This window comes from Apodemus sylvaticus, chromosome 6 (genome assembly GCF_947179515.1).
Source record: "Apodemus sylvaticus chromosome 6, mApoSyl1.1, whole genome shotgun sequence".
NCBI classification, from domain to species: domain Eukaryota; kingdom Metazoa; phylum Chordata; class Mammalia; order Rodentia; family Muridae; genus Apodemus; species Apodemus sylvaticus.
This window is the reverse complement of record NC_067477.1, coordinates 34,361,671-34,385,920: the sequence shown is the minus strand read 5'-3', so window position 1 is coordinate 34,385,920 and position 24,250 is coordinate 34,361,671. Positions and strand designations below refer to the sequence as shown.

At 44.1% G+C, this 24,250-nt stretch overlaps 1 protein-coding gene across 4 annotated transcripts in view; it reads left to right on the top strand.

Annotated features, from left to right (window-relative positions):
• The first annotated feature begins 1,445 nt into the window (after positions 1-1,445).
• Nrxn3 (neurexin 3) overlaps positions 1,446-24,250 on the top strand; it is a 1,578,315-nt gene continuing 1,555,510 nt past the window's right edge. For all 4 annotated transcript variants that reach the window (XM_052185306.1, XM_052185305.1, XM_052185308.1 and 1 more), the window contains exon 1: positions 1,446-2,154. In XM_052185306.1, coding sequence (XP_052041266.1) covers positions 1,446-2,154 — 709 coding nt within the window. The remainder of the gene's footprint in view (positions 2,155-24,250) is intronic.

Below are 24,250 nucleotides of genomic sequence, written 5' to 3'. Positions count from 1 at the left end.
TTCATTCTCATTTTACAAATAAGAAAGAAACCAACCTAGTATATAGTGATCACTTACGATGTATAAGGCTTATGCTGGGGTCAGACCACAATAATCTCACTTCTTTTTCCCTCAATCTTGGAACGAGGTCATTATTTCATCTACTTTTCAAATTATAAAGTAGAAATGCAATCAGACTAAGAATATTGTTTCAAGTTTCAAGGATAGGAATTAGAATCCAAGCTCAGCCTTTTCAAATTGTTTAACCTTAAAGTTTATATTTTAAAGAAAGTTTCCTTGATATTTGGTTAGAGACGGTGGCCTTTTTGTCTAGTAATACACTTTCCCTGATTTTTAGGTATATTTCTTTCTAAATTTTAAGGTCTTATACCTTGGGCCTCTTATACTTAAGTAGTGGTAAAGTTGAAAAAGAAAAAATGCTTTTAATAGATAATATGTAAGCAAATATTATATACGGGTGTTTGAATGTTTTAAAATGTTAATGTTTCACATCTGACTATTTCCAAAAATGTGCTGACATAGCTTTGGGGACTTTACACGACTTTTGTATTTAAATTGGTAAAAACTAAGTGTGTACTTAGGAGCTGGACTTGGGGTCTTTCCCTGGCATCGGGGAACTGGGACCCTGTCCTATGTGAAGTACTACATTGAAGAAGCCTCTAGAACAGCCTTGGGGTATCAGCACTTCATCAATCTTTGTGCCAGGGGATGTAATAGCTGATGCTTAGCCCTAATTCTCTCCTCTCCCTTCCCCAACAGGTCTTCTCTCTGGAGTCCTGGGAGCTCTGTTATGGGCAGTACTGACTCTGGCCAGCACCATGATGCCTGAATCTGCTTCGGGTCTGCTCTGGGCCGCACTCCACCTGAGTACTCAGTTGCTTGCGGTTCCCTTTCCCAGGGCCTGCTGCTGCTAGACCAGCAAACCTCAGCACTGGGCCTTGGCTTGGGCCTACCTTTCGCCAGGCCCACCTCCCCGTTCCCTCCTCCTCTGTTACGGCACCCTGAGCTCCAGCCCTATCCTCGGTCTCCCTGGCTAGGACGTATTTGCCAGGAGGAAGACACTACTGAAGGCTTGTTCCCACCCTGGGCTCCTTCTCCTCCTTGAATCAAGGCCTCCGGATCCACATGGATAGCTGAGATCTTTTCTTGGAGAAAGATACTTCTTCCTCGCCCCATCCCTGATTTGCCCCACCTGACATCCTCTGTCCGTTTCTCCTGCCTCTTTGTTGGAATTCTTGCCTGTATACCTATCTAGAGCTGTGCTGTTCTTTTTCCTCCTTCCCCTTTCCTCCTAACATTCCTGTGTGTGTTCTTCTTGTGTCTTCTCTTGGACCACTCTCTTTTCTGTCTTTTCCCTCACCAACGCCTATCCTATCTCCTGCCTCCCGCCCCCACAGCTGATCCCTGGCCTGCCTGCTCCTCTGTGCTCTGACCCAGCAGCCACCATGAGCTTTACCCTCCACTCAGTTTTCTTCACCTTGAAGGTGAGCATCTTTCTGGGCTCCCTGGTGGGACTCTGCCTGGGTCTGGAATTCATGGGTCTCCCTAACCAGTGGGCCCGCTACCTGCGCTGGGATGCAAGCACGCGCAGTGATCTGAGCTTCCAGTTCAAGACCAATGTTTCCACTGGGCTGCTCCTGTATTTGGATGATGGTGGTGTCTGTGACTTCCTCTGCCTCTCCCTGGTGGATGGCCGCGTTCAGCTTCGCTTTAGCATGGACTGCGCCGAGACTACCGTGTTGTCCAACAAGCAGGTGAACGACAGCAGTTGGCACTTCCTCATGGTGAGCCGTGACCGTGTGCGCACTGGGCTGGTGATTGATGGCGAGGGCCAATCTGGCGAGCTACGGCCCCAGCGGCCCTATATGGATGTAGTCAGTGATTTGTTCCTCGGTGGCGTTCCTGCTGACATTCGACCTTCTGCCCTGACCCTCGATGGAGTACAGAACATGCCTGGCTTTAAGGGATTAATCCTGGATCTCAAGTATGGCAACTCGGAACCTCGGCTTCTGGGGAGCCAGAGCGTCCAGTTAGAAGCAGAGGGACCCTGTGGCGAGCGTCCCTGTGAAAATGGTGGGATCTGCTTCCTCTTGGATGGTCATCCCACTTGCGACTGTTCTACCACTGGCTATGGTGGCACACTCTGCTCAGAAGGTAAGACTACCCTCTCTCACCAGTGGTAGACATTCCTGCTCGATTGGGTGAAAGCAGGAGGGCTGCTTACCAGCTCTGTGTGCTAACACAGCTTCAGCTGTATGGTAGATAATTGAGCCTCCTTCTCCAAGGAGGTGGTGGAAACTCATCTCCTTGCTCTCAATGGGGTGAAAAAAAGCACCAGATCTCAGCAGGAAGAGAACAGAGGCTACTCAACCGTTCACTCTGACTCAACTCAAAGGGCTAGATGGTAGACTGCTGAGTCTGTGCACAGCTCAGCAGGATTAGCAGAGTAGGAAACAAGAGTCGCAGGCAAGGAGGTTCTCTCTGCCCCTCCTGACTCTTGGAGACCTGGAGCACTGTGCGTGGATGGGAGAGTTCCACATCACATCTTCCTCATGACCTTAGCCCGAGCTCCACCCATGCAGAGCATAGAGGAAGACGGACAGTCCGCTCTGCGCATGCTCCTGTTACCACTCAGTCTTGTTATTCCACCCCTTAGGCTGTGAGAGGCATCTAGAAGGCAGTCACAGAATCCTTTGGAGAGCCTTCTGTCCTTGTTCTAGCAATGAGGCTATTCCACAAGGCTCCACTTCGAATATGGTTCCCTTTCCTTGTTGTTCCATATACTGAGATATGTGTGAATAGACACAGGGCTGGACTGGAGCCCTGTCCAGAGGAGTTCCCCAAGTTACACTAGACAACTGCCCATATCTAACTACAGCTTGAGGGGGATGGAGAGGACGGAAGAAGGGAAGGGAGGAAGGGAGTAATTGAGGAGAGAGAGAGAGAGAGAGAGAGAGAGAGAGAGAGAGAGAGAGAGAGAGAGAGAGAGAGAGAGAGAAAAGTGGAGGAAAAGGGAAAGATTTTCCTGCATAGAACTTAAGCGGTCCTCACCTTGCACACTACGTTCCTAACTTCTATTTGGTATTAGATCTCAGGAAGTACTTTAATATGACAAATAGAAATAAGATTTACATTCCTGACCCTCTGCACTCACTTCAGGATTCAATTTGGGGGAAGAGAAATCACTGAGGTGAACAAGTGTGTGGGAGCCAGTGAGGGCAGGTGTGCATCTCGAGAGGCTGGGATATGGAGGCCGTGGAAGACACACGTGTGTATCTTGGGAGAGTACGGATGTGAATGGGTTAAACCATGATTCTTCTTGAAATGTTTTGTATTTCTAACCATGCCAGCCTTTTCATGGAGGTGCTGGTGTTCTGTAAGGAAGATCTACCCCCAGCTGAGCATTAAGATCACCTTGGAGGAGCTGAAAAACTTTCCGGCCATACGCGGGCTTATTACAGCCACACCTCCAGGGTGGGATCTCATCAAGTCTCTATTTTCAAAGCTTCCCATATGATGCCAATGAACTATCAAGGTGAAGTACCACCAGGACAGGGTCGAAGAAGTCAGTAATGTTGGTAATCAGGTTCCCTTCTTGGAGGAATCTTAGTCTCATTAATAAAAGAATTTAAGAATGGACTCAAAACAAAACCTGAGGAAAACTTTATTAGCTTAAGACAAGCAAGTAAGCAAGCAAAGGGCAGGCACGCTGGAATCCCAGAAGAAGAGCTGTAATCCCAGGGGAGGGGAGAAGGAAGGAAGCCTTGCCGTTTGAAGTGCTCTGGCATAGAGGCCAATAGCATGGTGAACAAGCAGCTGCATGGTTGGAAGACGAGTTTTAGAGAAAGAATAAAGACCCACAAAGTACCAGGAAAGGCACACTTAGGCTATGGCTAGGATCTGAACTACAAAGACAAAGGAGAAGAAAAGGGATACTGGTGTCAGTCGGAAAGATTCAAAAAACGGTGCATGGACTCAAGTCAGCTGAACCGCAGGTGGATCCTAGGGTGCAGGGCTTCTAGAAAGGAAGATTATCTCATGAAAGAAATAACTATTCCACCCGTCTCTTTAAAGTAGCTTAAGGTGAACCTGCCTTCCAAGGGTTGGTCCTGTCTCCCTGATGGATGGTCTCTTAGCCAGGATTTTTACATGCCCAAGTGGAATGTTAGTTCTCCACCCTGGCCAGAGATTTCATTTCTTGACCAGGAGGAAACAGTTTTCCCTTAATGGGCCTTTGATGAGGGTGGGACCAGGTAAGTATTTTATTCCTCCTCCTCAGGATCTATTCAGGTAAGGACCCTACTGCCTTGGGTTTTGTTTTTCAAGTGTGTTTGTGGATATCCTTAAAATAATTTGAGAATTGGTCATCCCTTATAAAGCAGGGTATGCTTGCTATAAACTTTATGTACTAGGAGCTATGTTAAAATATTTTCTAAGTCAAAACTAAGCTGATTTTTACAGGTGTACATGTTGGAGACTGACATGTTGGGAACTGAGTTGGAGGCCCCATTTCAGGATGCACATTCGACTGATATGGAAATGTTCTCCAGCTGATCTGCTTCTGTTCCCTACCGGCTGGATCTTATATCTCCCTTCCTGTGGCTGGACCAGGCACATATGATATCAGGAGATGCTGTGCACATATGACGGCCCTTTAGGTCCACATAAATATCCAGCCTGAGGTCCCCAGACTACTTCTTTCCAAAGATATCTAGAAGATGGGTTCGGCACATTGTTGTTTGTAGATGACAATGTCATCTAGTGTTAAAGGTTGGACACCCTTGTAGGCTTTGATTCTTTCTCATTGAACTCATAGTGAAGAAAATAGGTGGAGAAATGACCAGAGCTGACTCAAATACCTAAAGTTGTGCTATTGAATGCAGTTATTAATGGGCTTCTTACAAGCAGGTGCCTTCCAGAGCTGACTCTTCAAAGCTTCCCCCCCACCCCACTCCCCGAAGACACCTCTGACATGATCCCTTGACTTCTCACTTACCCAGAAGATCTGGGGTGTATTCTGTTCTCAGAACATACATTGAAAGCTGGCGTTCTTCCTTTGGGGGACCAGAGTGTCTGCAAGTGTGTTGTTAACTTGCTGATCATCTCTGATTGTGTGTGTGTGTGTCTGTTTCAAAAAACTCATTTCCTCCAGGCAGGTTTGGATCAGCACTTTCAGCAGGAAGAATCAACACTGTGTGTGTGTGAGTGTATATATATATATATATATATATATATATATATATATAATTTGTGTTTTCTCTATTTTTATATGTATGTGTTATTCAGTCCTCGGTGGAATTTCTTCAGAACAGATTGAATGCAGTTGATTTTTTAATGCTTAAATGCAATATGTATATTTTAATAATTGTTCTTTCTGAAAGGTTAAGATTTCTTCTCCTGTACAGAGAGAAGCAGAGCAAATAGACTCTGCGATAACTAACATCTGGCTAGCCTGGAAACAGAATGACCCAAAGGTTTTGGTGAAAACCAATATTGCGGATGTAATGGAATTTACTGTGGATGGAAGCCCGCTGATCCTAGTAATTGTCATCATGTCTGGCCAATGACAAAATTACATTGAAGAATATTACAAAATATCTGTTGCCTCCACACATAGGTTAGAGAGTAAGCATAAACACTCACCTCTAAAATGTGGAAGGGGGGGAAAAAAGCTGTTTCTGAGTACCAAGCAGATATTGCACATCGTGATGTGGAGCCTAAACAAATGTCTACCATGTTCCTAAAGATAATGTGAAGTAGGTAAGAGACATGCAGCCACACCTTTCCCCCATCATATCACACACACACACACACACACACACACACACACACACTCGCGCACACACACACACACATGCACACACACCACAGAAGAGAAATCAGGTTGCTTTCTCACAGTAGTGGGTCCTATGTATCAAGCACCCAATCGTCCCACTTGCTGCATGGATCCTTCCATTTGAATGTGTGAAGATCTGCTTGATGCTTTACCGGTTCTGAGAGCAGGGTCAACCTGGTGGGTTCCTGCAGCTCTCTATAGCATAGCTGGGACCTGTTGGAGATCTCCTAGCAGTCCAAGAGTCTGTAGCCTGCCTGCAGTGTTATTATTTTCTTGACCTCTCTGACTCTATATGCCTCAGTGGCTCTAAAATGTGCCCATACTGTAGCTCAGAAATAATATACAGATTCACCCATCTCTCTTTATGTTTTGGGGTATTCTGATTCCATATGAGAAGAATAGAATACAACAGAGATAGTTGGTGTGGAAGCCCTGAGCCAACCCAGGGTGAGGTAGTAGACACACTGTCCTCTCTCTTGAGTGAAGGATTGTGGCCCAGGCTGGCAGACTGACTTCTGAACTTGGGAAGACTTCAGTCTGCTGCTCATGCCCTCGGCAGTCACACCAAGCATCATGGCACACGGTATATGCATAGAGAAGAAGTTTTAGGTTTTTACTTCTAGGTATTCTGTTTATATACCAGATGTCTTGATTCTCAACCAGTAACTGTCCATAAGGACAGAAGAAGAGCAGATTAAATAGTTTTAAAATGATGATTGTGGTTTGGAATTTAGTGAGGGCATCAAGACCTAGCACTTTCTTGTTTGTTTGTTTGTTTGTTTTTGAGACAGGGATTCCCTGTGTAGCCCTGGCTATCCTGGAACTCACTCTGTAGACCAGGCTGGCCTTGAACTCAGAAATCTGCCCACCTCTGCCTCCTAAGTGCTGAGATTAAAAACATGTGCCACCACTGCCTGGCAAGGCCCAGCACTTTTAATGGTCCTTTTGTCTCGTTCCATCCTATGATGGGAGCCCTGAAGCCCAGTGGCCACAGAATGAATAGCTATCTCCAGCTTCCTCTAGGGACAAGTACCCTCAAAGGCTATGGAAAATTTGTTATTCCCTTGAAATGAGTTGAGATAATTATTTTAAAGGATTCTTAGTTATGAAAGTACACACACTGAATTTCTCAGCAACCTTATAGCTGTGAAGCATCAGTTCACTGCCAAGACATGTAGAACTTAGTCCAAGTTTCCCCGGAAGATTTCATCTAACATGAAGTCAGCCTGTTGTGGGGAGGATGGGAAAAGGGAACAACAGAGAAGGTTTGAGCTGACCTCTTCTGAACAAATCTCACAAGATGAGCCTACATGACATCCCATATCATTTGGTTGAGCAGTAGCCAAGCTGGTTTGATAGATGTTTCATCACCTCCAGTGGTCTTTGTCTATCCCCCAGAAAGCAAATTTCAATGACTTTTCTTTATACCAAAAATTGTACCTCTCTCCTCCAGATCTCAGGACCAGAGAATGCCATCCTCCCAGAGAAGGCTGCTTACACCCTAGCATCCTCCGAGGCTCTCAGTATAGTGTTATGGTACCAGGAGTGCCCCAGTTGGAACTTTCTGTTGAAGTAAAACATGGTCATCTCCTGTCCTTTCTTTGAGTGCTCACTCCCGTTGCAATTGTGACATGGCCATCCGTGTCTTAGACTCTTAAGGCCTTAGAAGCCTGGGGATAAGACACAGTGAGCAATCAAAGGAAAAAAGGTAGCTTCCTTCCTGACGTTTCTCTGTTGTGCAGAATAGGAAGAACAGCAGAAAGATCTTACAAAGAACACAAAGGAGGGCCTGTGCTTCGGAGCCCTGACTCCCCACCTCATATTCAGACTTTCTTTGGAGAGTCCCTGCTTTCTACCAGCCCAGCCCAGCCAGCCAGCCAGCCAACAGGGGCTGTCACTAAACAGGAGCTTGAATAGGGGTCTGATTGCTCCTTTTTCCTCCTATCCTCCTGATTACCAAGTGAGATTTCCTGGGTATGCTGTATGCTAAGTGGCAGAACAGCCGCCTGCCACTTGCTCCAATTATCCCTCTTTTAACTGCTGAGGGAAGAACAATTTTTCTAATCTCTCCCTCCCATAACATCCCTGCCTCCTCCCTTAAAGAAATGAGACCCCCTTTCCTTGTTCTCCCTTCGCTGGACCGAGAGCAGCCTTCTTTTTCTCCCTTTGCAGAGATCGAACACCAGCTGCAAGCTGAAAAGGGGGTGGGTACTGGGGAATGATTTGGACCACATTCAGTGAGGTTGAGGGTCAGGCAGGCATTGTGCCAGGAGCCTTGGAGTGGCACGTGAACTTGAATTTGCATTTGGTAATGAGATACCACAGGCCCAGCACTGGGGGCTAATTATTTTTAAGACCCCTATCTCCTTTTGCAGGCTGCTCTGGAAAAGATGCTTTCTCGTTCCTGGGGCAGCTGCCCATCAGCTGAGTCCCCCTCCTTCATTCACCATGCAGAGAGGTGGGGTGCAGGATGTGCTTGGGGGATGGGATGAGGATGCACATGTGTCCTCTGGCCACTGGATTGCCACTTTACTCATTGGCTCTGCTGAGTAGGCCCCTAGTAATCGAGTGCTTTGGGGTATGGCTCTGCCCAGGTCAGTTGTCCTGTGGACAAAGTAATAGAGGAGTTATTATCACTATTGCCATTGTAGAATATTGCCATGTCCCTGAAATTCTGGCACATTCATATTTACTGGCTCATCTAATCCTTATAATCGTGTGAAGTCAAGGTGATGAACATCAGTTTTGCAGGTGAAGAAACAGGGGCAGAGAAATTTGGAAGTCAGACAAAATTTAGGATAATAGCTAAGAGTGTGATCCCCAAGGTGAAAATAATCCAGATATAGACTGTAAGTATTTTGATAAGGTTTATGATCTATCTTCATTAGCAATAATAAATAACAATAACTGGCCACACCTAACAACCACAGAGAATTTGCTTGATAGCCTTGTGGTTGTAACTGCTTTGCATGTATGTAGTAGCTCCTGCAACCTCAACCCACTCTTGACACACAACTATAATTCTACCTTGTAGGTAAGGAAATTGAGAGATGGGGTCAAGCAATCTGTCTAAGAGTATGCTGATAAAAGGAAAATCTGGACTTGGTACCTAGACTCTTTGGCTTCAGAGCCCACCCTCTTCATCACGATCTGTTATGATCATAAGAAACCAGACCTCAGCGTTTCTGAGGGTGTTAAATGAGACCAAGTGTAGAAAGCTCTCTGCATAGTCTCTTGGCTTTGGGGCTTCTGGGCTATGGAAGAACAACTGTGAACCTGTGTGGCTTTGCAGAAGTTTCAAAGCATTCCTCTGAACTTTCTCCTCCTTGGCCATTTTCATGTATCTCAGTTTTCAACATGCTGAAGCAGAAGGAAGGGAACTTCCAGGGGCACAAAAAAATCAAATATTACTGCAGTCTAAAAGCATGCCGTTGCTGACTGTGGCTTTTCTGTTGGACCCTATTCATTGCATGTGGCTCCTGAGTAGCCAAGCAAGTCAGAGAGCAGCCTCACCTTGGTGAATAGGTGAGGAGCTGCAGATCCCCCGGGTGTCACTGAACTCGGTATGTATAGAAGGTGTAAGACTGAGCCTGGCCACTGCCTTCTCTTAAAATGGAGTGCCCAGGCCTCCACCATTGACATTTGATTCCCACGTAGCTCCCCTCATTAACACAAATGGCCTGTGTCTGCATCGTGAAATGCAGCATAGCCTCCCTGGACGTCTAAGATAAGCAAAATGTCAAATTCTGGGTGCAGGAGGTTATCAGCTGGGCCAGTCCCAGGAGTCTTGTTGATCCCAGCCTGTGAGAGCAATAGAGAATATGAGAAATTGTGAAAACGGATGAAAAAGAGCATTCGGTTCCCATCCTAAAGACCCCGGTTTGCAGCAAAGTAACTGGAGGCTGGACAGAACTACAGCAGCTGGAGGAGCGTCGGTGGAGGAGGACAGTTTCTTCAGACTTAACTTTTGGGTTCCTAGGTGCCAGGAGATGCCCGTCATCCTCTTGGTGCTGGTGAACAATGGAGGCTCCTGGGTTACTTTTTCAGGCTTCCGATTTCCTGCTGCCTTCTGTTTTCCTTCGCATGTAACACAACCGAACTCCCTTATCTGTGTTTATTCTTCTCTTTTTCTTTGCATGTGTGTATAAGAGGAGGGGCACGGTAACGAAGGTGGATTTATGACGATGAAACTAAACCTCCACTAAATCTTAACTTGACTAAGCCCCTTACAAGGTACCAGACCTAATCTTAGATTTGCACACATTTTTCTTAAGGACCTCCAGATATCATTGGCTTCAGGTACCACCTCTCTGCACTCAACCCTGGTGGAGAAGACTCGTTGCTGTCCAGTGATAGCAATGTCTCGCTGAGTGTGTATGTGTGTGTGTGTGTGTGATTCCCTCCAACCAGTGACCACACTTCATCACAGACACGTGTGCCACTTTGCAACCAAAAGAGTTGGAAGATTTATGGTGGTGGGGGGAGGGGGATGGAGGAGAGAGTGGGAGGAGGGAAAGGGATGGAGGAATACACTTTGTAAAGTGGAGTAAGAGGTGAGTTAGGGAGGAATTGTTTGCAAGTATTTGCTGCAGATTCAGAGGTGCAAGCTAGTATTTAAATGGAGGGATAACTATAGTCCTTCTCCCAGTCTCTTCTAGCTTAAGTGGGATGTTTGATTTGCTTAGCTCTCTGGGGCTCTGTTGCAGGTGGCAGGCTGTGGCCAGCAAAGAAGGACAAAGCGTGGCTCCCCAGGCCTGTCTTCCTGATCTGTTTGGAAAGCGGCACTACCAGTGGGTTGTTATTACTATTGCTGTTCTCCAGCAATTGGTGTCTTTGGGTGACCTATTTAAAAGCGATATGGGGCCCCCTTTAAATGTGTCCTTGTCTGTGCCTGCTTTTAGACCTTGACTGCTATCCACGAAGTTCCTAGCTGCTGTATTTTACAAAATTCTCATTTCTTATAATCCCAGGAACCAATAGCTTTAAAAATAAATTGACCTCATAGTCACTGGGCTGAACTGCTTACGTCTTTATGCAGAGATAAACCTGGCTTTGCGTCTAGTCCTAGAAAGGATGAATACTTTTACCTTTTGTGGGGATAACCCTATAGTGTACAAGGAAAACAAGGGCCTGAAAGTGCTATTGATGACAGAAAGGCAGGGCAAGAACTGTGGGACCATTCGGTTCTGGGTACAGGTTTTCCAGCTGTGAAATGTTTAGGAGCCTTAGATAAATACAGTGTGTGCATGTGTACATGCATGTATATGTGTGTATATGTGTGTGTGTTTATATGTGTGTATATGAGTATATGCGTGTTTATGTGTGTATGCATATGGTGTGTGTATTTGTGCATGCACACACATGCCTGAAGGCCAACTATTGTTCTATTGTTCAACAGGCATTGTTTTCTTTTTTTAAAAGGGAGGATAATATCTCTTTCACTAACAGGGAATTTACTAAGTAGGTGAGGGTGGCTAGCTAGTGAGTCTTTAGTAGCTACCTGTTTCCATCTCCCTAGTGCACCCCACATTTACTTTTAAAAATTAGGGCTCTGAGGATCAAACTCAGGTCCTCATGCTACAGGGAAAGCAGTTTACCAGTTGAGCTATCCATCTCCAAGTACAGCGTCTCATCAGCTAAGAAAATGACAGGGAGGTTTTTCCTCCAAGTTTCATGGGGAGACACTATTCACCTCTCTGTTGTCATTTCGCTTTTCCTCTGTCAGTTTGGTTTTCCTGAAGTTGTTCAGTGTGGTGGTGTGAAGTCTGTAGAAGAAAGATTCTCTGCAGTCCTATGACTGTTGGATATACTCAAAATGAAATCTCAACCCATTAATGGCTGGCTCCTGTAGGTGCAATTGGAAGTATGTTGCCCACAGCTCTCGAATACAGAGGAAATGCTCAGAGAGAGTGTACAGCTTTTTTACTTAATAAGTTGTTATCAAATAAAAAGGAGGACACCCATGTGTGGAGAGACAAGCTGGATAGCAGAGCTGAAATCACTTGCTTGTGATCCAAGCAGCAGGGAAAGGGCCATCGAGGCTGGGAGGTCAGGAGACTCTCAAGGATTCTCCCTTCCATCTCATTTTCTGAAGCTGCTTGCCTCTTCAGACGGGGCCCTGTTTCTTGCATGCTTAGTTCTGAAGGGTGAAAGGGAATGGGGAAGAGTGGGATTGGAGAGTGACTGAGCCTCAGATCTGAGAGATCCCAGAAAGACTAATCCTCCTGCAGTCTCTTTGCTCCATCTAGGTCAGAAGGGACAAGGCTGCAGCCTGCCTTCTTTTGGGGGGATGTGCTGAAATCTGAAGGGGCTCTTGCAGTGCAGAAGAAATCTATGATGTTAGAAGTACAGATGCCATGCCTTGGTTTGAGGATTCTAATGTGTTTCTATGGCCTTCCAGCTGTGCTTTTTCCATGGAAGCCAAAGCACATTTTAAAGGATGCTGAGGTGATGAGTTTAAGGTGACTTTAAGGCCGATTAGGTTTACCTACTTATTTGTTTAGACTTAGAATTAACTACTACCATTTGTAAAACAAGCAACATCACCAGAAAGGTAGTCTCCTGTAATGATAAGGGGCTTGGTGCTTTTCAGGTTAGTTTAATGTATCTCTAATTAGCTCAGAGTATCAAGATTCTGTCTTCAGGCCACACTGTGCTGCCCGGCCACATCACCGTCCCATTCCATTTAGAGCAATTATTTATGGGCCATGTGGGTAAGGAGGATGAATGAGAGGGTAGCTGGACATTGATCTTTCTAGATTTTTTTTTTGCAGGAATTAACCATATGTCAAGGTAAAATTCATAAGAGATTCTCTTGCCAGAGAAGGTATTTTCAGTATGTAGCCCGAGGGCTACATGCACCCTGGGATAGCGATGAACGTGGCCCAGCCTAAAACCTTACTTAAAGCATAAGATTCTTTTGTGATATTTTCCATAACTTTATCGCAAAGCTTAGACTGTGCTAGAAATTTCCCCATGTGTATAGACTGGAATCCACTATAGAAATTCTCTCCTGGACCTGAATAAAGTGAGACCAGTCTTGGCTCTTGGTTAACCCTATATCAGATGATATGGTATTGACTTGATAGTAAATAACAAAGAACAAATTATCATAAATTTTATGATTTAAACTGGCTTGCTTTATAAATGATTCTATTTTATATGTATGATGTCTGTATACCATATTTGTGCTTGGTCCTGGTAGAGGCCAGAAGAGGGCTTTGGATTCCTTGGAAGTAGAGTTATGGATTGTTGTAAGCCCCTGTGTAGGTGCTGGGAACCAAATCAGGTTCCTCTTCAAGAGCAACAAGTATTCTTAACTTTGTAGCTATCTTCTACATCCCGAACAGGTAACTTTTAAAAGTGGCTACGGGCATAATTTTGAGTTCACAAAGGGAATTTGAACTGTCCAGGGGCCATGGACCACTCACTGCTGTTGAGAAGTACGTGTAATTTGTAAGAGTTGACACATGTTTAGAATCTGTGGAGTTTAGTACTTTCCAAAGTTTAATATGTGCTCCTCCCAATTTTCAGCCTCGAGTTTATGCATAGTGGGGCTATTCCTCCCTCCCCCATTTATCTAAACAATGGCTATGTCTTAATGCATCTCCTGTCTCTCTTTGGCTATCCTTAATGTACGTTGTGATTGCTCAGTTGGGTTTCCACATTCATGTTACAGGGGTATATGGGAGGATGGTCTCTCCTTAGGAACTATAGAACACAAAACTAAGAAGGGGAGTTATTCTTTTTCCTTTGTAGTTTATATACACACAGAATTGTGTGAATATCTTATCTGACATACACCAGACACGTAATAAGAGTTTGTTGCCTTAATATGGCATATTGTGTATAACCCCAAGAGGTACATTTGTGTTTCAGTGTACACATTTTTCTGAGTTTGCTATTGGTATGTAAGGGCTCACTAACGTGTGGATAGATTCAGGTTTCTATGCATATTAGCTTAATAATGTCTGGTGAATAAATGAGTCACTGAATTCATTCATTACCTAGACCACACCGGCTATCATTAGAAACACTATCTCTCAGTGGGAAAGGTAGTGGTTCTGTAAGACAGCTTTTACAGAATCTTTGTTAAGCATATACATATTCTCTTTGGTTTGATCTGCTCGAAAATGAACTCAAGAACGACTGTTTCCTGGTGGTGGTTTTTGTTTACAAACCAATGGTTTTCTGTAACAATTATAGGCAGCCGCCAGCATAAGATCATGTAAATGTTTGTGAATAGCTGTTAGAGACAGGCATGTTGTTGTCACTGGAGATGAAGAGGACCCATTAGTTCCTGTAGATTCCTTGGAGAAGATAAGCCTCACTAGGATCAGAATAATTGTCCTTAGATATAGGAAAAGCAGTCATATAAAGGAGGAAGTGGATATCTGGGCAGGAGAGTGGAATAAACTAGAACTACAAAGGAAGAATTATATGATAGTTAAGGCCATGGGCCCACAGGTCACATGCTTTGTCAAGAGGTATCACTGAGGGGTACACAGGGTGCTGGTGTGGGCCTGGGAGGAGTGGGCCTGAGTAGCATGTGAATACCTTCAACCCAAGGACTCCCTGGCTCTGGGACTCTGCATCCAGACCCTCCCACCCATTTTATCATGAACGCCCGCCTTTGTGTGTGTGTATCCCACCATCCCCTTTGCCTCTATGAGGTACTCCTCCACCCACTCACCTTCTCTTTCCTCACCCCTCTAGCATCCACCTACACTGGGGCACCAAGCCTCCTTCCTCTCCCACTGATGTCAGATAAGGCCATCCTCTGCTACATGTGTATCTGGAGCCATGGATTCCTCCATGTATACTCTCTGGTTAGTGGTTTAGTCTGTGAGGGCTCTGGATAGTCCAATTTGTTGATATTTTTCTTCCTATGGGGTTGAAATCCCTTTCAGCTCCTTCAGTCCTTCATCTAACTCTTCCACTGGGGCCTCTGGGCTCAGTCTATTGGTTGGCTGTGAGTATCTGCATCTATATTGGTCAGGTGCTAGAACAACCTCTCAGGGAACAGCCATATCAGGCAATCAAGGGGATAAGTCCCTAGATCAGCAACTTTAAAAAAAAAACAATATAAGAAAGTAGAAATATAAGAAAGAAATAGCCAACACAGTAATCATATATGCAATTTTTCATACATAAACATTCAGCTACTAGGATGCTATTATAAAGAAGTTCTTTGCTAATAGGGGCTTTTATTCAGAAAGGCTTGGTGCCTACTTATTAGAGGGGAACTTAAATCTTTATTCTCTATAACAGCTATGTAGGAATATCTCACTCCCAGAGTTTATGCTGTTAGGTGGAGGTTGCTTCTAAAGTGTCCCTGATGCCAGGGTGGCTTTTCTTAATTGTCTCTCTGAGTGTGGTGGTCTTGTTGATCTGGTCAGGGGCCTCTAGAAGGTCCTCAGTTACATCTTATCCTTTGGAGGCCTCACAGCTGCTAATATTACCCTAAAGCTGTTTTCAGTTGGAAAAAAAAAAACCAAAAAACAAAAAGCAAAAACAAAACAAACCAAAAACCAAAAACACCTGCTGGGGGCAAGTTTGGTTTCCTTAAGAGTAAATCCTTACAAAGCACACTTTGATGTATAACATCAGTGTGTTGGACTATGCCGTCTATACCTACTGGAATAGGTAATTTATCTGATGTTCATTAAGTGAGGGACTGTTATCTACTACTATGGTCTCTGCCCTTAATGACCTTATGGTCTAGCTTAGAAGTCCAATAAGCAGAGAGGCACACCACATGTCAGAACAACTCTAGGACTGGAGACAAGAAAGGGAGTTGGAGTAGGAAGAAACTCCACAGAAGAAATTCTGGGGCAGGACTTGTATAAGTTTTAGTTGGCAGACTGGGAGGAAGAAACATTCAAGGCAGTTCTAGGAATCAGTTGGATATGAATACTGTTTGCAGGACTCAGTGTTATTTTATGTCATAGTGTGCAGCCAACAGGGGAGTTTGAGAAGAGTGGTTAGATGGGGAGGTCTTCAATGCTTTGAAAGAATTTTGAACAGTTTTTATGGTTGAGAAGCCTTTGGAAGTTTTCCAGTGGGGTAAGTGAAAGGCAGGTTTGAGGTTTAGAACAGGGTACCCAATGGATTAGTGATTGGAATGCTTCAAGCCAAAAGGTCAGAGGGAAGGCCTTGTATGCATTGGTGACACAGAGCACGTATTAGATAACGAGTAATAGGAGGAGTGCGTCTAGCTTGTGTCAAGTTGATGAAAGACTAGACAGCACAGATGGGTTTGGGTACAGATGTCAGGTGTGGTGCAGGGGAAAAAGGAACGTTTGTACTTGGAGAAGGTTACCCCAAGGAAGGAACATGGTTGACAGGAATGGAGCCTAAACTCAGATCCCTGGGAACCTTCTTATCTAAGACTGTAGAGGAAAAAGAATCTATAAAACAGATTACAGCAGATGACCAGAGAGACACAGAAGGAAAGAGTAGACAAAGGAAAGTTCTTTAAAATTCTTTGCTGGCGAATACATGAGAGTCCCAGGTTTTCAACACAGTTGAAATCACACTTGAATTTAACAATATGGCTGAGGATTAGCTTAATTTGTCTCAAAGGGTATTCTTGTTGGCATTTCTTTTAACTTCAACTAAGTAAGGGCTAGCCATTTGAAAACATGCCTACAAATAGAAACTTGGTTTTCCTAGACAGGTAGCAAACCTGTGGGCTTGGGGGGGGGGTGTTTTACATGGTAGAGTTTCTGTCTCTGAAATGTAGTGGTATTTTTGAGAATTCTGGAATTTTGGTTAAGAATGTGCTTTTGTTTTAATCCCAGGTGTAGGGATGTGGGGCTACTTCAGTCTGTCCACAGCAGATGATTATGATTTGCCTCATGCTCTAGCACAAGTGTGGTTTTGCCAGTTGTAGATAATTTCTGTGATTGTGTGATATTTGGAATTCTGGGAGCTTTGCAGGGCTCCTGGAGGTGGGGTGAGTGGTTGTTGGTCATTCAGTGAGGTTGATTATAGTTTGTTAGTAGCTGTGGTCAAAGCAGAAACAAAAGGAAAGAAATTAAATTCAAGGATCTCTCTCTCCCTCTCTTCCTTTTCTTCTCCCTCTCTCCCTCCCCCCTCCCTCTTTCTACTCCTCTTTCTATCCTAGTTTCTCTCCTATCTAGTGTTAGGGGGTAAAACTGTGAGGCAGGAGATAAAGGGTGGGGAAAGAAGAATCCACAAAGTAGCAAAGACCAGCTACACATAAAGTATCAGGATTCCATGTGAGTCAGAGACTCAGATCTGAAAGAAATAAGCCAGAGAAATGAAGTGACTTGCAAATTTGTGTACTGTCTTGAAGCTCGTGCTTTTAAACCTTGTGTGCCTTGTTTAGGTTTTTCCCAGAGTCAGGTACCTACTCTTGGGGGTTATCGACTCAATGCTTTATCCCTTCTTCTGGAACTAGGGGAGGAATTCCTCTACCTTCTTTGGTCCCTGTGGGCTGAAAGATCATGAGGCTTTACCCCAGGGATGTTGGAAGGCCCAGGCTCAGCTAGTAATGTAAGTGCTGGTAATGAATTCACTTGTGGTTACTTTATCTCTACCCAGGGGTGGCATGCTTGGAGAGGAAGCAAAATGCTTTATTAAGGAAGTAAAGGCTGAGCCCAGGCTGCCTGCTTGCTTTCCTCCTCCCATGTCTGACTCTCTGGGGCTGAGAGTGGGGGCTGTGCCCATGTTGCAAATGCTTGCTCTGCAGCATAGTTTTCCAGGAATTTCAGGACACAGGAATTTTCACCCAGCTGTGTTGCGTGTGGCTGTTCAGCAAACTGAAGTTGCTTATCCAGCGTAAGTCAGAATGGGGAGCCTAAGGAGGGGGGGGGGAGGGGGCCTTCTAACATTTTTTCTAAGTAGAAAAAAAATGGAGGTGTTAGGGGCCCAGCTGGTGTGTGACTGCAACCAAGAAATGCAGCCTCCTATGTGGGCATATGTGCTCACATGAACCCCCTCACGGAGGCCTTGGGATGCTATTTGAAAGGTATTCTATTTGGTTCAGTGAGAACTTATCGTAGGCCTACTGTGTGTCAGGTGAGGAACTGAGGTTAAGAGTGTTGAGCAAGATGTGCACATGCTCATATTGCTGCATGCGCTGACTTTAAAGTGATAGATGCTCTGACGTCAGAATGAAGATTGGTTTCAGTGGCCCAGGTGTCCCTCCTTGTGGGACACCTCCTGGCAGAATAAAGACTGACATTTGAGCCTATGGCCAAGACACTACAAAGCCCTCTTGGATTGGCTGTTCTCATCCTCAGAGCATCCCTAGCTAGAGGATACTGACTGAGGATTAGGAGTGCAGATACAAGAACCAGAAATAAGATGGAGCTGTGCTCTATTCATGCTTCCTAGTCGCTTTCCATGGTGCATTTGGGATTTACTGATGAAGAGACTGGGGCTGAAGGGGGTAAGCCATTTATCTGCCCATGGAAACAGCTTAGACGGTAAATTTAATTCTCAGATACCTCTCCCTTCATCTCCCATTCAATTTGACATTGAACAGTGGTTCCCACACCCATCCCAAACCTTCCCTGGTTAGCCTAACCAGCTTATCTTTAGTTTGCTGGGTCTGCCCATTTCACTTGCTGTTTGTTTTCTAAGGTTCCCATTTCCCGAACATTCTGGATGATTTTTACTCTGCTCTGACAACAGACTTGGTTTTCTGTTCTGAAGAAGAGATTTGCATCCTGCCCTGGGACTCCCCCTACCCTTTTTACCACTGTGAACCATAGACTTCTATGGTTGTAATTCCATATTATTTGCATGTTTACCCCCCCCCCCCACCTCCAGTCTCCATCCAGTTACTTTGCTGTTGATTTGTTGTCAATAAATGCCACCTGCTTTTTAAACCTTTATAACAGTTTTTAGCTTGTAAGTATTAATTTATATAATCCTCTTAAAATAAGCATTTCATTTCTGTAGTCTTCTGAGTATTACATATTTTTTAAAAAAGAATCAGTTATTACATTTGTTCTTTGAGAACATATACCCATAGACACAGAAGAGAGAAAGAGAGGGAGAGGGAGAGAGGGAGAGAGGGAGAGAGGGAGAGAGGGAGAGAGAGAGAGAGAGAGAGAGAGAGAGAGAGAGAGAGAGAGAGAGAGAGAGAGAGAATTCGGATTATTGTCATTTTCTCTCTCTCTTCTTCCTATCACTAATACTCCCCCCTCCCTATTAAACCCTCTACTACATTCATATCTTCATGGGCTTAAACGGGGCCATGTATGTAACCATGAGTTTGTAACTGTCCTTTGGAACATAGTGGGCTCATCACTTGCTAAATAGCCAAAGATAATGTCTGCCACTTTTCTAGCATCTATCAGTATCCTGATTCATCAGGGTTGGATAGGGCCATATGTGTTCCTCTCTATTCTATAATTGACTATTTACAGGCTTAGTCTTGTGCAGAACCATTTTAAGCAGTTCTCACTGCTGACTGTATTGAGTGTCCAGTGTCCAGAAGACAGAATTTCACCACTCTTCTTGTTTTAGGGTACTTATATCCTTTCAACCCCTTTCTAACACATTGTTTGGAGGAGGTGGCATGAGTGTCCTGTTTAGAGATGAGTACTTGAACATCATTCATTTTCAGCATCTCAGGCAAATATGTATCTCTGAACTCACCATTCATTGTGAAGAGGAATTTCTAATTAAGACCAATATAACATTTATCTTTTGGTACATATATTTAGAAGGCAGCTTGGCACTGTGTTGATTTAGCTAAACAACATTAATTAGTTCCTTCTTAAGACCACCTGAGCCATAGACTTTTAAACTGGGTTTGAAGTATTAGACATGAATTCCCTCTTGTGGACTGGGCCTCAAAACCAATCCTTGGAGTCCTTGGATCAGAGAGTGCTTGGTGTCCTTCACGACAGTTGTGACACTGTTGTACTGGTAAATTCAACCTACCTGGAAGATGAGTATTGTAGTTCATAGAGTTCTCAGCTAGAACATTGATGCCTTTTCGTTCTTGGCAGCCTACCTTGTACCATCTGCAACTGTGAAAGCTGGCCAGAGAAGAGAAAGCTCCCACCTCTGTTCCGGGTTGATTTCTTTGTAATTTGCATGACAGTGTCCAGTGCTTTCAGCTATAAAGTTTAACAAACTACTTCTGATGGGTATTGAAGAGAATTGATGAAAGCCTGGATTGTTTTAAAAGTCTTTGGGGCCCCCATGACCAACAACTCATTAGGAGGTATTCCACATATGTCACTGGGAGTTGTGTTTAATAACCCAGGACTGTTATATACAGCATTATTAAGGCATGCAGAAAGGCATCTATCTAGCACCCACCTATCTCTGTTTTTAAAAAGTTGGCTTATAAAGTAGTAGGTTTTTATGTGGCTTTTCCAACCTCTTTTTATGAAACTGTGTTATAAAGAGGCAAAATGATTTGCCTTACAGTAGCTTGAGGGCTAGAATCAAACTTGGGTAGTATCTGTACTGCACTGTACTAAAGAAAAGGCACATGATTAAGGAGAAGTGGTTGACTCCAAAGACAGCTAGCTGGTGGCCAAGTGTGGTCCATAGTGACCACAACAGACTTGCTGTGTGTTTGGCCTGGGTTTACAATGTATGTTTGTGACCATGAGGAACATTATCACTGTGGACAACATAAACTAGTAAGTGTAAACTTTACTGTGCGAGTGTTAGAGGTGGAAAGAAAAGCTGAGGGAGGGCAATGAGAGAAGAGTGAGGTGAGGCCTTTTGAAGATGGAGAGCCATCTGCATCCACTGTCCCTTGCTGGACTCCAGGAGCAAGGTGGCAGGAACGATGTCTTTCACGTTTACTTATCTGTTTATAATATAGTTTGTGGTGAATTATGGGTGGGTGGGTGACAGGGGTAGGGAAGAGGAGGAGCTGTCAGTGGGATAAGTTGGCCTTGCTGGGAAGGGGGCTTGCACTGAACTCAGAATTTGGAAGGCAAGGACCTGGGGTCAGAACCTAGTGGACACTTCATTGTAGAGAAGGTGAAGGTGAAAGGCAACTGAGCCCTGAAGGCTACAGTGAGTGTCACTAGCTGCCATCCCAAAGCAACTTACTCCTCAAATAGCTGCACAGCAAGACTCCCACCCACAGCTCCACAGCCCGGAGATGAGCTGAACATTAGCCAGACAGCTGTGTTCCCTTCCTAGTGTTCAAGTTCTATCTCCTGCACTGTCAGACCCTCCCACTTGCCGCACGAGGAAGAATCAGATATTGCTCTTATAGGCCCATGTTCTCTGGCTATTGTTGCTAAGGGCATTTGTATTTCAGAATATGGAAATCTTATCTGAGGCTGGGGAATCAGCTTCTTTGCCAAGGGCAGGGCCTCCTAGGTTTTAGGCTAGCATTTTCTGACTTACTATGTTGTAGGCCCTCTGAGTAATTTTACTGTGTATCCTCCATTTTATAGATGGAGAGAGCGATGCATAGAAAGACTATGAAATCTACCCTCAAACAGTAGAACAAGAAGAAAAAAAGTAGACCAAAGGCAGTTACTGCAGTGAAGTATAAGCATTCTCCCTTGAAACAAGAGCAAGCAGAGTTTAGTGTGATTTTTGTGACACCACATTCAACTTAGAGTTTTGATATTGGGCTGCTTTCTTTCTGGTGGTAAAAATGTCTTTTTAAAAATAAGAGTATGGAATACCATAAGGGTCAGGGCTTTTTGTTTGTTTGTTTGTTTTTATTTAGTTTATTTCTGGGTAAAATCAGAACTAATTGGCCTCCATTAGTTTCTGGAATTGCTTTACAATAGTTTGAAGTATACCACAGGTAATAAAAGCTATTATCTAAGAACTATTGTTGTAGGTGGGAGCTGCACCCCAGGTATGCTTTTACCAGGAAGGATGTATTTGTATAATTTTATTCTCCTTCTATTTTGACCTTTTATCAGAAAATAAAAACCTGCAGCTAGACGTGACCTCTGAAATCATATAATTTATTTATATTCAGCATTTGTCAAGATGTTTTGATTGCATAGTCTAATCCTGGGAATTCTTTATCTTTACACTGGCATAGTCAGAATTAGACTGAGATTCTAATACATTTATCAAGGAGCCATTTTTTTTCTGAAACAAATTAGGTCCAAGCTTAGATAAACCATTCCTTATTATTTCAATTCATTTTTATTTTACTGAATTATTTTTAGCGAGACCAGTTTTGCTTTGTATGTTTTCTATCATGAAGAGTTGATTTATTGACCAGTTATTGTTATTTGTGTGTACCTATCAGATTTTATCTAGCCTACACTGCTAGAATGTTCTTTTATGGCCATTATTTCAACCACATTCAGTTTTCTCAGGTCCAATTTGCAGGTCTATATTTTATCAAGAATGTTTGATTCTGACTTTTTTTTAGCTGACAGTTCTATTTTGTTTGTATTTCTCCCCTGACATATATGTATATCTATATGATATATATATATGATTATCTATACATATATGTGTATATATACTTGTGTGTGTATATATACATACACATATATATGTCTGTGTATATGTATGTATTTTTCAGATCAGTTTTTGCAGTTTGTAGAACCACATCCTCGATTCTAGTACTATGAAAGTCAGTCTTCTCCTGATAGGTTCTCATCATACTTGAGGACTCAAAATATTCTGTATTGTTCATTGAGACAGGTGACTCAGAGGATGAAGAAACCCACTGCTGATCATATATAAAGTGAGGACCATGTGGTTCGGGGCTGCTTCAGAATATATAGTTCCTTGTGTTGCTAGCACAGGTCCTACCAACTGACCTCTCAGAATAGGAAGCTAGGGCCATAGCTCCAAACCCCTTGACTTCTTTCTACTTTCTAGCCTGGCCTGCCTTCCATCCTGTGTGCACTGGGGTGACATAATTTACAAACAAGAAGGCTGGAAAAAGGAAAAAAAAATCCTCTGGTGGAAAATGAGGTCAGCGGCAGTTTGGGAGGGGAGGGAGTCCAGGACTTGCTCTGCCATCCTTTCTGTTGCCTGGCCTGCAGCCATCAGGTCAGCCATGCTGTTGGGAACTGACATCTGTGTGGGGGTCAGGGCAATGCCAGTGAACATGTTTTTATGAGGAGACCTGTAACACAAGAAAGGTCTGTTTCCCAGCCACTGGGACTCCCCCCTCTCAGAATGTATTTGTCTGGATTACTCTGAGGGGGATATTAGTGTTGTCTAACAGTGGCCCCAGATTTATCAAGGGATTTGTTTGATTAATTCCAGAGCATTGGACAGCAGATGGGTCAGGGCTCAGGCTTGTAGGGAGGGCCCACATCCTCTACCCTTGGCCCTTTCTAGGGCGAGGGAGGCTTTCCTGTCTTCCTGTATATCCTAACTGTCCAAGCTCTAGTGTTTAGGAACTCATTGGGGGACAGTTAAAAACAATGTCCATTGTCAAGATGCATTAGTAGGTGTCCAGAAATAGAGGTAACTCCCCACTCTGTCCTGTTTTCCCTCTAAAAGCTCAGAGATCTGTCCACTTGGCTTTGCTTCCTGGTTGTTCCTACCATAGATTTCTCCCAAAGTCTAGGTCATTGGCCCAGAGCCTGGCTGTGTGGATCAATGGGAAAATCAGTGAGCTGGGAGGCTGATGACCCGAATTGGCTCAGATGTGTAGGCATGTACATATCTTTTCAGTTCATGCTCTCTCCTCTCAGCCTCACACTGTCCTATACCATACTGTGAAAATAATCACAGCTACTGTCTGGCTGTTGTGGGTTCATCCTTCAGGTAAACCTTAAACCTTAAACCTCAAGAGAACAAGTCCTGTGTTTACTCTGTTCGTCTGCTGTCACCCTTGTGCATTGCCACTGCCACTGGGGCACAGATAATGTCTAAGGAATGTGCCAATGAAGTGAACCTGAAAACAAAAAGATGAGTCCTGGCATGGTGCCTGTGCCTATACTCCCAGCATTCTGGAGGGTGAGGCAGGGGGATGGAAAAAAAATTTGAGACCAGGCTGCATTGCAGAGTAAGACCTTGCCTCCAAGGCAGAGGAAACAGCTCAAAGGCCAAAAAACAAAAAGGATGGATTCGAGACATCCCAAGACTCTTCCACATTGGAAAGTCTTCATCTTGTGTTCACTCTGAAACAAAGACCACTTGGTAGTATTGTTTTTAAACCGCTTTTAATTTTAGTGCCACAGCTGTTACAAGATAAAAAAACTGGTGATTAATAATAATGGCAAGAACTTTAAAAAGCATGTGATGTAGATATTCTTTTTTAGGGAGTTTTCCTCCTCTTGCTTCTTGAAAGTATGATGTCTGCTGGGCTCTCTGACCTCCCTTGGGGAGGGCCTGTAGGAGTCCCATTGATTCCTTTGTAATGGGATACATACTGATTAGTAGCTTTTCTGCAAGGGTTCCAGACTTTGTTAGGGCCTTAGGACCACAACAGCCTTTTGCTTTACAAAGGGGGGGGAGGAGGAG